The sequence below is a fragment of the Electrona antarctica genome (assembly GCF_951216825.1).
Source record: "Electrona antarctica genome assembly, chromosome: 2".
In the NCBI taxonomy this organism is placed as follows: Eukaryota; Metazoa; Chordata; class Actinopteri; order Myctophiformes; family Myctophidae; genus Electrona; species Electrona antarctica.
Genome location: NC_136807.1, coordinates 16,003,186 through 16,018,514, shown reverse-complemented (window position 1 = coordinate 16,018,514; position 15,329 = coordinate 16,003,186). Strand labels below are relative to the sequence as shown.

Genomic DNA, 15,329 nt, shown 5'->3' with positions numbered 1-15,329 from the left:
ATGGTCGCTCTACCAATTAGTTTAACCAACTACACAACCGATCGATTGTTCCATCGATAAAACCCCCAACCCATGACTCATCTATCCGACCAATCAACTAAGCATCCAGCCACTCGATCAATCAATATTGCATCCAACCATCCATTTAACCCAATATTCCAACCTTTAGTTTAACTTAACATCCAGCCGTTCATTTAACTGTACCTCCGTCCATCAAACTTAACTAACAGTACTAACAGTACCGAGTAACCTCAGGTCACTCGGTACTGAACGGCTGATCGAAATTCCAACTAATGGCAAAAGACACGGCGAAGCTGCCTTTGCCAGCTACGTACCTAGGATGTGGAACTCTCTTCCTCTCCATATCAGACTGGCAACCTCAGTTGATGACTTTAAGAGGCGGCTAAAAACCCATTACTATGACCTCGCCTTTAACTGATTCTGTTTCCTTCATGATTCCTTATCTTAAATTTACTTCTAATATTCAACGAATTCTACTGACCAGATTTGAAGCTATTACTTTTGTTTTTACCCTTGTGCATTTATGTGAATTTGTTCACATAAATGCACACACAAGGCTACTCGTTGTGTACATCATCATGGAGCGAAATATTCTGTGGGTCTGGCAAGGGCTGCAATAGTCGATGTCTGAACTCTGGCTAGTTAATGAGTTCACATCCATTCAACCATTCATTGAATTGAACATCCAGTCATCCATTCAACCACTCTTTTAATTTAATTGAACATCCAGTCATCCATTCAAGCCAAGCAGCCTCCCACCTCCTCCACGGTGATTGAAGCGTCCACATCGCCGTACAGAGACCTGTACTTGGACAGCTCCTCCTTCATGGCCTCGCTGTCCTTCACCAGCTTGGTCAGCTTCTTACACATCAGAGCAGACTCCTCCTTGGCAAAGTACAGCTGGCACTTCAGGTCTGAGCTGTCCTCCTGCTGGGAGGGAGGAAGGAGGGAGGGAGGAGGGAGTGGGGGAGGAAAGAGGAGAGAGAGAGGTAGAGACACAGCATAAGAGATGGTGGAGGGAGGGAGGAGGGAGGGAGTGGGGGAGGAAAGAGGAGAGAGAGAGAGGTAGAGACACAGCATAAGAGATGGTGGAGGGAGGGAGGGAGTGGGGGAGGAAAGAGGAGAGAGAGAGGTAGAGACACAGCATAAGAGATGATGGAGGGAGAACTGGAAGTCACATAATTTACTTTAACGTTTACTCCAAGAAGACAGTGACACATGGAGGGAGAAAAATGGGGCAAATACGCACGCACGCACGCACGCACGCACGCACGCACGCACGCACGCACGCACGCACGCACGCACGCACGCATGCACGCACGCACGCACGCACGCACGCACGCACGCACGCACGCACGCACGCACGCACGCACGCACGCACGCACGCACGCACGCACGCACAGAGAGATATGTGGGCAGATGTATGTAAAGTATAGGTGACATCTCAGCTCTGAGCTCTCCTGCTCTGGTAAGGAGAGATGTGAACACACAGACACGCATGGAAAGTTGAACTGGCACTCTTTGTGTTCCCCCCCCCCCCCCCCCCCCCCCCTCCATTATACCATATTATAGGTAGTGTATAGAGAGATAGATAGTGGCAGAAACGCAAACGCAAGCATGCACACAGCGACAGTAGAAGTGTCAGTTCAGGTCTAAGCAAACCTTCAGCATGTCCATGACAGTTTGCGTCAAATATGTAAGTAAAAAATGAAAGAATTTCAAAGGGCAAAATGCCCCTTCCTCTTTCCCCGGACCCATGCAGGCTGTGACTTCAAACCTTTATTGACACCTTTTTTAAATACTGTATTCTAACACCAGTTCTAAAACTGGTATTAAAACTGTTACCTGGAGTGGCTTTATTCTATCTTTATTATTATGGGTCCAACATGTGTCTTTCCTGGCTTCAAGCTAAAGCAGCACATGATGAGGTCATGGTCACGTTGTGTTCTTTTGAGGTTTCTTATAAAAGCAAACTGAACCACCAGAGCAGATCTTAAGAACAAACAGTCAGCTGTTAGTGGCTTTTACAGACGTCATGAGGATGACACAAACACATATAATTAGATGAAGTTCATAGGGGCTAAACTTATTCTTAGTCCAGTGGAAATCATAAATCATGAACAGTGGTGGACTATATACTCAAGTAATAAATATATAAAAAATACCTTTTAAAGTATACAAAAGTACATTTTGTGTCTCCGCCAGAACGAACGCGTGGCCAAGACTATGTTTTGTGTGTGTTGGTAAATGGTAAATGGTGCATTTATATAGCGCCTTTATCCAAGGTGCTTTACATAGATTGTGCATTACATTCACCCATTCACACACACATTCATACACCAATTGCGGCGGAAGCCATGCAAGGTACCAACCAGCACACCGGGAGCAATTTGGGGTTCAGTGTCTTGCCCAAGGACACTTCGACATGTAGACAGGAGGAGCCGGGATTCGAACCGCCAACCCATGGATCATTGGACGACCTGCTCTACCTCTTGAGCCACAGTCGCACCTGGTCCATCTGGCTGGTCACATGACTCTATAGTCATGTGACCAAGACGGACTCATCAGATGTTTTCATATTTCACCCTGATTGGCTAAGATTCACGTCTATTTCCTGGCCTGGCAGAGACCTGTGCTCCGAGGATCATGTTTCTAGTTTTTGAGTGGTGCAAACCACTCCAACAACTGGCTTTGTACCCGTGTACCCGTGTTTGTTCGTACCAAAAAAACGAGCATGGTTGCTATGGTTAGTATGTGACGTCACTGACATCACAGATATCACACAATAAATGTGTAGTTGCACCACTCAGTTCACACGGGTGTGATTTTTAATATAATGCATGGCTGTATTGACATTTAGAACATTTTCAAAAAAAGATCAAAAGTAGCAGATCTACAACGCATCACACTGTGACACATTGTCAGCTTGTAGATGTGTAATTTTCACTCCATTTGAAATGAGGTTTACAGTATGTGGTTAATACATAATGTATCTGTGGAGGTTTGTGTCCCAAGACGACCTTCCTAGAAATGCAGTGGAGTAAAACATTCTATTAGACATGCGGCGGAGTGAAAGTGATGAGCTTGCAAAAAAGAAAGACAAAACAAACTAAATACTCAGTCTAAAAATAGTCATTTGTCCACCTCTGCTTTCCATTGCCCTATAGTGTGTTCAATCAATCTTGGTCTCCCAACATCAGCACCCCCCCCCCCCCCCCCCCCCACCTCTCCCCTCCCCCCCCCCCCCCCCCCCACCTCTCTCTCTTTCTTGCACTTTACAATATCACAATATCAATTTCTCCAGTTTCTCTCTCTCTCTCTCTCTCTCTCTCTCTCTCTCTCTCTGTGTGTTGGATCAATGTCGGTCGCTCCAGGTGTAGTGCCTGTAGACTGGAGCGCTGACTCGGTAGTTTTGGCGTGGCCTTTATTGATTCATTTCACTGTGTAAGGCTAATCTCCCTGCTCCTCAAATACACCATGAATGTATTGCAAGTTATAGTGTGTGTGTGTGTGTGTGTGTGTGTGTGTGTGTGTGTGTGTGCGTGTGTGCGTGCGTGCGTGCGTGCGTGCGTGCGTGCGTGCGTGCGTGCGTGCGTGCGTGCGTGCGTGCGTTACCTGTGTGCACGTCTTCTTGTCTGGTTTGTTGTTAGGTCGAGCTCCTCTCTTCTTCTGAGCACTCTGAAACACAGAAAAACAAATACACAGATGTCATTAGTAGACAGACGGACGGACGGACGGACGGACGGACGGACGGACGGACGGACGGACGGACGGACGGACGGACGGACGGACGGACGGACGGACGGACGGACGGACAGACAGACAGACAGACAGACAGACAGACAGACAGACAGACAGACAGACAGACAGACAGACTCACAGTGTACTGTATATTCAACACTGCGAACAATAAATACAAAAAGACAAGAAAACTGTCTCAGTGGAACATAGAGCCGGGGAGTGAAATGTCCCCCGGGCCTGGGAATCATACTGGGATTACTGTCTACTAGCATGAGAGCACACGCACGCACGCACGCACGCACGCACGCACGCACCAACGCACGGCAATATTTATGATCTCTCCATGGAGATGTTTATTTCCGTGGTGACACTGATATAGGGTGGGGAATTACTGCTGGCTGGCCTCATGTAAACATGAGAGAATGAGAGAGAGAGAGAGAGAGAGAGAGAGAGAGAGAGAGAGAGAGGGAGAGGGGGGGGGAGAAACTGTATAAGCACTGATCTGACTATAAAAGTCTTTAATGTCTCTAAAATTCACCCAAACGCACATGTGCGGTAGTTGCGCTCACACACATGCACCCAGACACAGACACACGCACGCACACAGTCTTAGGGACAGACGTGTTGCTGCAGCATATATATAAGTAACTAAGCTCATCTGGCTGACTGGCTCTGTCCGTTTCCATGGAAACTGGCTACCCTCTCCGCCATGAACCCCGACAACAAAAGAGAGAAGGAGAGAGGGATGGCGGGACAGAGGAGTGCAATAAATATAGGAGGATGGAGGGATGAACAGATGGAGGTGAAGAAGATAATCTGAGTGGCTGTAAATGAAAGGGAGGAATATTAAAATGACTTTGCTGGTTTGTTTTGATGGAGAGATAACTGAAAGAAACAACACGTGTCTACAGTGTAGACGACAGAGGGATGGGAGGTAGACAGATGGGAAGAAAATGACTGTTGTATTTATTGGATTTAATTATTTAGATAATAATCTCCACCGCCATGCAGGCAATGTAAGCATTATCCAGGACCTAGATTGGTTGCTTATCTGCTGTGAGAGTTAGAGATTCTGCAAAAGAATGTGATTATTGAACACATTACATTACATTGAAATTGAAATATATTCATAAATAAAGACAGATCTCACTCTCTTTCTCACGTTCTCCCACTCTACTTATCTCTGTCCTTCTCCCATCCTCCCATCCTTTCTCTCTCTATACCTGTCTTCCTCCAACTCAACCCGACCTCCTCCGTTCCCATATAGCCATTTTAGGATCAGCTGATGTGAGCCCAAAGCCATGTGTTAGTGTTACTAACCTCCACTCAGTAGATCAATAGAGCCTGCTTATAATGGAACCATTGATTCTGGCAGGAGTTTAACTATTGGATCAGTCTCTCCATTGACCCATTTGGCTGCATGTGGAGGATGAATGGATGATGTTTTTTCCACACTCCTTTTCCTCTTCCTCAACCCCCCCCCACCCCACCCTCTTTCTCAAATTCATTACATTCAAATAATCCATTTTGTGCTAGAAGTTTTTGGACAGACAGACTGAGATGCTTTTACTGGCAACGTGGTGGCAGCTAAGACATATTGAATCGAAACACTACACAGAAATGGTTGACATATTAAGTGTCTTATAATAAATAACCAATAAGTGTAGATTGATTATCTCTCTCTCTCTCTCTCTCTCTCTCTCACTTCTCATGTTTCTCTCATCCTGTCTTCTCCTCTCTGCTGGCCCCTGTTCCAGCCTCTCTCTCTCTCTTTCTCTCTCTCTCTCTCTCTTCTCTCTCTCTTTCTCTCTTACAGTATAGTGTATTGGATCTCCCTCGCCCACACAGTGCTCAGAGGGCAATGACAGGCTGATGTAACACTGTGTACACTGTGTGTCCCCCCTCTCTGTCCACTCCACACTACTGCACTGTTATACTACGCAATACATTTCACTTGTCCCCCTCTGTCTCATTCTCTTTCTCTCTCATTCTCTCTCTCTCTCTCTCTCTCTCTCTCTCTCTCTCTCTGCCTCTCTCTCTGAAAAGACAGTCCCTTGCTCTTTCCCCGTCTTTTTCTTTCACACGCATATACTGTAAAGCATTTGTTTTGTTTTGTTCTTTCATGACAGTGTCCTGATCTTCTCTCTTGTTATACAACAACTCTTTCTCTAGTTGTCACTATTTGACACTTCGCTCTCTCTCTCTCTCTCACTATTTCTCTGTCTCTCTCTTACTCTTGCTCTCTCTGTCTCTCTCTCACTCTCTATCTCTGTCCCTCTCTCTCTCTCTCTCTCTCTCTCTCTCTCTCTCTCTCTCTCTCTCTCTCTCTCTCTCTCTCTCCACCGCCCCATCTCTCCATCTGATAACAATGCACCAGTCATCTAAGGTCATCACTGCAATATCTTTGTCCCATTCTCTGTCGACTCTCTCTCTCTCTCTCTCTCTCTCTCTCTCTCTCTCTCTCTCTCTCTCCCAGTGTATTCTCCAAATACTTTACTAAGAGCTGTTCATTTTAACTGTTTCTCTCTCTCTCCTCTCCTCTCTATCGGTGTGTTCCTCTCTCTCTCTCCCTCCCTCCCCCCCTCTCTCTCTCTCTCTCTCTCTCCAGTCAACCTCTGTCCTTCACCTGACCTCCATGCTTTCTTGGTGGCAGGAAAGTTGAGAACAAATTAAAAACATCAATCTATTATTCTTTACGTTTTCATGTGCTTACATCGTCTATTCTGTATCAGACACTTTTTAGTAGCAAAGTCGTGACTCAAGAGACCTGACACAAAACACTACACAGACTCATATGCACAATGCTGGGGTCAAAGTTTACACACAGTGTCTGGCTATCAGACTAAAGCCGTAGTTATGCTTAATTGTGTGCAGGTGTCGCAGACTAAAAATATCAGATCTACAAGCTCAACACACGTCACAGTGTCGCTTTCCCGTGCTGTGGACAGACACAGACATGCCTCTGTGAATGTATGCTGTGGTGGACGTGATGGTACTAACTATACTGTAGTATTATGGATTCTCAGCCTTTACTGTGCATGTTTAAGGGACCGAACCATTGCTGTTTTACTTTGACAGTCATGCACAGACACATACTGTAAATGGTAAATGGTAAATGGTGCATTTATATAGCGCCTTTATCCAAGGCGCTTTACATAGATTGTGCATTACATTCACCCATTCACACACACATTCATACACCGATTGCAGCGGAAGCCTGCAAGGTACCAACCAGCACATCGGGAGCAATTTGGGGTTCAGTGTCTTGCCCAAGGACACTTCGACATGTAGACAGGAGGAGCCGGGATTCGAACCACCGACCCATGGATCATTGGACGACCTGCTCTACCTCTTGAGCCACAGCCACCCCACATACTGTAGATGTGGCGGGCACACGCACACACAAACGCACACGCACGCACGTATTCACACTTCCTCATTTCCCCTTTCTCATGTTTCCAGCCCTCATTACTGGGGAGAGAGGTAATGGCCGGGACAGTTAAAAGAAAAACTTCAAGCTCCCCCGCCCGTCCTGAATGGGGGGAAAAATTGGTAAATATAAACAAACTCAAAAGAGATGCCATGGGTGAAAGACACATAAAGGCTGGGCATACTTTTCCACCTGACTGGATGAGTGGACAGATAGGACACAGGGAGGAAAGAGAGAGAGGGGGGGAGAGAGACAGAAAGAGGGACAGAGGAGAAAAAGTGAGAGAGAGAGAGAGAGAGAGAGAGAGAGAGAGAGAGAGAGAGAGAGAGAGAGAGAGAGAGAAAGAGAGAGAGAGTTGGGGAGATGTTGTCATTCCTGGGTCATGGATGAGAAGACAAACCAGCATCAACTCTCTCAGTCTTCCATCTGACCCTATCTGACATGCAACCAACCAGCCATGAAACTCACCAGTACCACACCACACACTGTACAGTACACACACAGACACACTCACACACATGCGCGCACGCACAGTACAATACAATTCACTTACACATGGACACACACAGAGACTCGTTCTCTCAACCTCACACACAGGTTAATACACACTGAAGCTTTCACTACTGTACTGTATGTACTCAAGAGCAAGATTGCTTTCAGCGTGTGTGTGTGTGTGTGTGTGTGTGTGTGTGTGTGTGTGTGTGTGTGTGTGTGTGTGTGTGTGTGTGTGTGTGTGTGTGTGTGTGCGTGCGTGTGTGTGTGTGTGTGTGTGTGTGCTTGTTGCAAATGAAATTACATGTGCTCTCAGTTCACTGTGTACCTCACCCCACCAGTCATTACAGGGGGAAGTGCACATGGATGAGTATGAAATGGACTTAAACAAACTGCCCCTGGCTTCTTTCCATTACTCCTCTGCACTGCTAGCCAGGGATAACACGGGGTTAACTGTACACGGCCGACCGCTTTTAACAGCATGAACCCATACCGTCCCTCCCTATTCTGGGCATGTCATGATGGCCCGAACATTAGGATGAAAGTAGCCAATGTACTGGGGAGTCAAATCCACCGCGGTGCATCCGGCTTTGTCGAGCGCCTATACAAGGGTAGCCGGATAGGGAGGGTGATATTTGTCACTACACATACTCCTACAGGCTGGGGGGCGGCACCTGTCAGCGGGGAGTGTTGGGCGGGAGGAGTAGGACGAAGGCCCTATGGCGTCCTCCTGGTAGGGGCTCCTCACTGACAGGTGAGCCAGTAGGATACAACAACAAGAGTGATACAAACATGTGTGTGGGGAGGGGAGGAATCAATAGACCATATTCACATGGCGGCCATGTTGGCATTTTGCATTGAGTGGCAACGTGGTGGCATTTCATTAACTTAATAACAAGATGGCCGCCGTGTGAGAATAATGGTCTACTGACTCTACTGTCATAACAACTACATTAAGGAGAAAAAGGAGTTGTACGCTCCGGTGGAGTAAGTTAGCCAAATGGTCAAGTTTCTGATCGCCAGTGTCTGTAACTGAAGCTACAACTACTAATACTACTACTACTACAGTACTACTACTACGACTACTACTGTTGCTACTTGCTGCTACTACTCCTGCTGCCTGGGAAAACAGAGCAACACACTCATAAAATAAGCAGAGAAACAGGGCTTTGTTTCCCATAAAATCCTCAATTCTGCTCATTAGTGGTGACAGCGCTCTGTTCCTCTCTGGAAAGGCTGCCTGCCTGACACATTTTTCTTTGCAAAGCACTTTCTTGAATCCTTATTAAACCCCATTCCATTTCTCAACTTGGCTGAAATTGCAGCAATTTACAGGTATTCAACTGTATTGTTGCCTGTATTGTTATCCCATCACGTGGGTGCATAGCGTCACTTTATCGGTGCCATCGTGACAATGCATCATGATGACAATGGCATTGGTTACACAAGAGACGATCTATCAACAAAATGATTCTTGAAAACGATGTTGTTGTGTAAGAAGGTTGAGGTCAGGTCGAGAGTAAGGTTGAGAGAGGAAGTAGTGGGAATGCACATAAACAATTACATTGTACGTAAAAAAGACCATGCTGGCAATTTAGGTACCAGTGTTCCACTGGAAAGCATAACTTTATGTAGGACATTTCTAGTGACTCAGCAATATTGTATGAGTGACTTTTTAGGACAGATTCTGTGAGGTTACCTTGACCCACTGGAAGTACTGGCAGGGTCAGAACAGAACAGAACAGAACAGAACAGAACAGAACAGAACAGAACAGAACAGAACAGAACAGAACAGAACAGAACACAACACAACACAACACAACACAACACAACACAACACAACACAAGTCATTCAGTGACATACAACAGTCACAGACAGGGTGAGGTAGTAGGCAGCGGTGGCCGAACGGTTTGCGGAGCAGTCTTGATACCGGAAGGTCGCCAGTTTGTATCCCCGGACCGGCACGTTAAAATTACCACCGCTGAAGTGCCCTTGAGCAAGGCATTGAACCACTACCATGAAATGTTCTATGAGCAGGGCCTGGCTGTAAACAAGTATCTGATGCTTAGTCCAGTTACCCTGGGTAAATATAGTAACTTTGCTTTGCTTTGCTTAGGTTGAGGTGGAGAGAACAGAGGAGACGGAGAGAGATGGATGTGAGGAGTACGATGGACTCGCCACCATTAACGCTCTATGTATTCAGCTCATTAATAGATGGTACACAGAGGCACAGTAATCTCTCTGTCACACACACACACACGTGTGCGCAAACACGCATACACTCACAACCACTCTCGCAATCTCTTTGTCTGCGTTGGCGGCACAATGAGAGAGGATGGAGAGAATGAGACAAAGGAGAATGAAAACAAGGGGAGGATAATAGTAATAGAAGCAGGAGGAAAGCCAAAACATTCATTTATTTAAAGGGACATTTCACCACTGTAAGAAACGGCAGTCACTCAATGTTGGTATAGTATTTGTAGTAAATAACAGTAGCACAATTTGAAATTTGCACCCTATGGCCAGAAAAAATAATGACGTCTGTGTGTTTCACTGGATTGCTGAATTCCTACAATGACCATAATGCTTTGGTGCACTGCCCCACCTTGTGGAGAGGGGGGAGGCTGCGTGGAGGTGTGACTTGTAGTCCAGGAAGGAAGTGAGACCACATTTTCATGACAGGAGAAGCCCAGAGACAGGAAAAAATAAAAAAGAGACATGTGGGGGAGACTATACGGATGGAAGGATATAGCTGCCAGGAGGAGGGGTGGCCGAGAGGAAGGAGTAGAGGAGGATAGAGAGAGACAGTGTGAGATGGAAGATAAACAGCCTGCTGTCTGGAAGCTCTCTGATAGATGAGGTCATGACCTCAACACTGATAGAGAGAGAGAGAGAGAGAGAGAGAGAGAGAGAGAGAGAGAGAGAGAGAGAGACAGAGAGCGAGACAGAGAGAGAGAGACAGAGAGCGAGAGAGAGAGAGAGAGAGAGAGAGAGAGAGAGAGAGAGAGACAGAGAGAGAGAGACAGAGAGCGAGAGCGAGAGAGAGAGGAGGAAATAAAGAGTGGAGGAAGAGAGATTGCCCACAAATAGAATATCAAGTACTGTAGATGATATTGACCCATGACAAAAATATTAATTTTGGTAATGTTATCATCATAGCAGCGTGTGTGTGTGTGTGTGTGTGTGTGTGTGTGTGTGTGTGTGTGTGTGTGTGTGTGTGTGTGTGTGTGTGTGTGTGTGTGTGTGTGTGTGTGTGCAAAGTAAAACCCTCAGTGCTAATTTAATATCTAACTGGGAACACCCCTCATGGGTCCACTTGGTTACATTTGCACACTTTGAGTTAAATGAACGCAGAGCATTTCCCTATGTACTGTATGTAATGTACTGTATGTGTGTGTATGTTGCTGCTGAAACAGCTGAACTGGCTCTCTATGATGTTTGAAAGCTTGTCAAACAATGTCAAAGAAAACGCCCTGCATGGTGATGTAGAGAGAATGGTAATATGACACCAGTATTAGCATGGTGATGTAGAGAGAATGGTGATATGACACCAGTATTAGCATGGTGATGTAGAGAGAATGGTGATATGACACCAGCAATCTGTAGAACACAGTTTCCCAAGCAGTGGGTCGGGACCTTAGAGTATATATGAATAGAGACGGCACCCGGAGGGCGAAATGGACATAGTGGCCGAATTTGGTTGGCCCAACCAAATTGATGACACGTGAACGCTGTTTCATACATGAACGCATGCAATGATAGTCAATGGCCAGCACGTTCATGTGTTTGGGCCCAATCCATCCCAGAATGCACCCTGTTCCTACCCGGAAGGAGGAGTGAAATCGCCTCATGCGCTTTTGAGCAACTTAATGCAAGTGGATGGGAGGAGAAATCGGGTGCCGTCTCTATTAATATATACTCTAAGGTCGGGACCCATCTTTGGGTCGCGGACCGATTTCTATGAGTCGCAAGTAAATATCCCCTTTTTTAATTAATTTCCTACAAAAAAGTTTCTATTTTTTTCTATTAATGAGTAGTGAAAATAGCAGATCTACAAGCTCACAACACGTCGCATTGCGGTGGGAACCACTGCTGCAGAGCACACACGCATGCACGCTCGCACGCACACAAGCACTTTTGACTTTTGTCTCTGTCATTGTCTCTGGTCCTCTGATCCACCTCACCTCCCTCTGTGCTCTCCAGGTTTCATAACCTCCCACTGACATATACATCGTCTAGAGAGGGTATGCGCGTGACATTATCATCATCACACACGGACGTTATGCGGGAACGCCTACTGAGTGGCAAAAGAAAACGACTTTATGGCCTTGACAGCCCCATACATCCAAACAGAAAAGTCCTATCTGATTGCATTAAAGGACGTTAAACAACATTAAACATCACTTTGCACCACTCGCGTTATGCATGCGCATACCCTCTATACACCCCTCTATACACTACAGAGACAATAGCACCCAGCTGCCTCTGTTTACTTTCTGAAACATTATGCACGAGCACGCACGCACCCAGGAGAGGTGAAGATAGAGAAGAGTACGAACAATGGCAGGAGGTCTGAGTGGAAGAAATCAGATATACACAATGTGTACACCAGAGAGGAGAGGAGAGAAGGACTGGAATAGTGAGAGAGGGAGTTAGGCTGGAGAGAGAGAGAGAGCGACAGAGAGGAGGTGGGGAGCTAGGGAGGAGGAGAGATAGAAGGAGGTAAGGACTTATGGACGAGAGACATGGTATTTGTAGCTGTTCTTTGTTAGAATAGAAGTGTGCGTGCGTGTGTTCATGTGTGTGTGTGTGTGTGTGTGTGTGTGTGTGTGTCAGTATGTATGTGTCAGTATGTTAGTAGGTGACCTTGGGGAATGGACACCAGTATGGCGTACTGTCTTATTAGTATTACTGATCTGAATAATTCATGTACGAGTGGAATGCATGTGTAAGCTGGTGTGTGTGTGTGTGTGTGTGTGTGTGTGTGTGTGTGTGTGTGTGTGTGTGTGTGTGTGTGTGTGTGTGTGTGTGTGTGTGTGTGTGTGTGCGCGTGTGTGCGTTGTGGATGCGCGTGCATGTGTGATTGTGTGTGTGTGTGTGTATGTGTGTGCGTGCGTGCACGTCTGTGTGTGTGTGTGCGCGTGTATGCGTTGTGGATGCGCGTGCGTGCGTGCATGTGTGATTGTGTGTGTGTGTGTGTATGTGTGTGCGTGCGTGCGTGCACGTCTGTGTGTGTGTTTTCTAAAGAGCCTGTCAGCTCATCAGCACTCAGCAGACATCAAATCTTATAACCAAGTGCCTCTGACACCCCCCCCCCCCCCTCCTTCCTCCACAGCTTCTACTGTGCTGCAGGGTCCTACTGCCGCTGTGTTCATCCACAAGCTGCACAGTCATCAATGTCTGTTTAACCCGTTTTAACTACTGTGTAAATCAGTGGCTGAGAACCATTGGTGGGCCTCCGAAACAACGTGGTAAAACACTAAGATTTCTATTATAATATTACAATAAAGTTTACGAATGTATGTAGAAAGAGTTTCATGCTATTGTTTCTTTAAAACCTTGAAGATTATGTTTCATTCTGAAACCGATAAATAGGACTATACTACGTTAATTCCATTGATCCAATCCAATCACAATCCATGATCGATCATTAAAATAAACAATGCTCTGAAGATGCCATGTTGTTAAGTGGTCAGATGGGTGGGCCAGATGGATGCCGTGTTGTTAAGTGGTCAGATGGGTGGGCCAGATGGATGCTGTGTTGTTAAGTGGTCAGATGGGTGGGTCAGATGGAAGCTGTGTTGTTAAGTGGTCAGATGGGTGGGCCAGATGGATGCTGTGTTGTTAAGTGGTCAGATGGGTGGGCCAGATGGATGCCGTGTTGTTAAATGATCAGATGGGTGGGCCAGATGGGTGGGCCAGATGGATGCTGTGTTGTTAGGTGGTCAGATGGGTGGGCCAGATGGATGCCATGTTGTTAAGTGGTCAGATGGGTGGGCCAGATGGAAGCTGTGTTGTTAAGTGGTCAGATGGGTGGGCCAGATGGAAGCTGTGTTGTTAAGTGGTCAGATGGGTGGGCCAGATGGAAGCTGTGTTGTTAAGTGGTCAGATGGGTGGGCCAGATGGAAGCTGTGTTGTTAAGTGGTCAGATGGGTGGGCCAGATGGAAGCTGTGTTGTTAAGTGGTCAGATGGGTGGGCCAGATGGATGCTGTGTTGTTAAGTGGTCAGATGGGTGGGCCAGATGGATGCTGTGTTGTTAAGTGGTCAGATGGGTGGGCCAGATGGAAGCTGTGTTGTACTTGTTAAGTGGTCAGATGGGTGGGTCAGATGGAAGCTGTGTTGTTAAGTGGTCAGATGGGTGGGTCAGATGGAAGCTGTGTTGTTAAGTGGTCAGATGGGTGGGCCAGATGGAAGCTGTGTTGTTAAGTGGTCAGATGGGTGGGCCATATGGAAGCTGTGTTGTTAAGTGGTCAGATGGGTTGGCCGCAAATGCTTTTGAGATTTTCCAGTGGGCCGAGATCCCGATGAGGTTGAGATCCACTGGTGTAAACAGACTAGCCAGATGTACAGAGTACTTGGAGGACAACATAAAAACATAAAAGGAGGACAACATAAAAACATAAAAGGAGGAGGACAACATAAAAACATAAAAGGAGGAGGACAACATAAAAATAGTAAACTTCACTGTATTTTCTAAGAAATATGTAAGTGACTTTACCCAACTAAAGTCATAGACTTATTTCCCTAAAACTAAAGCAATAATGTACATAATAAAGGTATGAGTGTGTGTGTAGTGGGGGATCTCAAAAGAGCAACACAAACGTGGATGGATATGAGTATGGACAAGAGAAGGGGGAGATTGGAACTGATGAACAGAGACGATTGATGGACAGAGAGACAAAGAGGACAGGAGAGAGAGAGGTAGACGACCAGGGGTGTAAATATTTCATGTCTTCATCTCTGATACGACCATGAGCCCATTGACATAGACATCCTTTACCTGCACACACACACACACACACACACACACACACACACACACACACACACACACACACACACACACACACACACACACACACACACACACACACACACACACACACACACACACACACACACACACACACACACACACACACACACACACACACACACACACACACCGGCCACCCTCCCTCCCTAGTGGCAAGCAATATACCAGAATAGGTTACCGCGGCAACGGCTTCAGCAGCCTGTCACCAAGGCACCCTGTTGGTAGCTTGTGGCCAACATAAATAGATGAAAGGAGAGAGAGAGAGAGAGAGAGAGAGAGAGAGAGAGAGAGAGAGAGAGAGAGAGAGAGAGAGAGAGAGAGAGAGAGATGATATACAGTATCTAGGGACAGATGGAGGGAGTGAAGGACAGAGTAACGGAGGAATAGAATGATGGAAGTAGGAATGGAGGGATGAGTGAGGTGGTCGGGGGAGAGGGGAGGTAAAGGGGGAACATAGAGTGAAGGGAAAGATGAAAACATGCAAAGCAGGACAGAGTCAAATGGGGGATGGAAAAGGGATAGATGATCAGGGAGGAATGGATGAAGGATGAAGGGAGAGAGAGATGGATGATGGGAGGAAGGAAGTGAAGAATGAGAGGACAAGTGG

The 15,329-nt window shown here is 46.4% G+C and overlaps 1 protein-coding gene across 1 annotated transcript in view; it reads right to left on the bottom strand.

Annotated features, from left to right (window-relative positions):
• The window catches only part of mtcl2 (microtubule crosslinking factor 2), a 114,164-nt gene that overhangs the window by 39,985 nt on the left and 58,850 nt on the right, over nt 1-15,329 (bottom strand). The window contains exons 4-5 of the mRNA XM_079514037.1: nt 3,637-3,699; nt 781-951 (exon numbers count right to left, since the gene is read on the bottom strand). Of these exons, the coding sequence (XP_079370163.1) occupies nt 781-951; nt 3,637-3,699 (234 nt within the window). The remainder of the gene's footprint in view (nt 1-780; nt 952-3,636; nt 3,700-15,329) is intronic.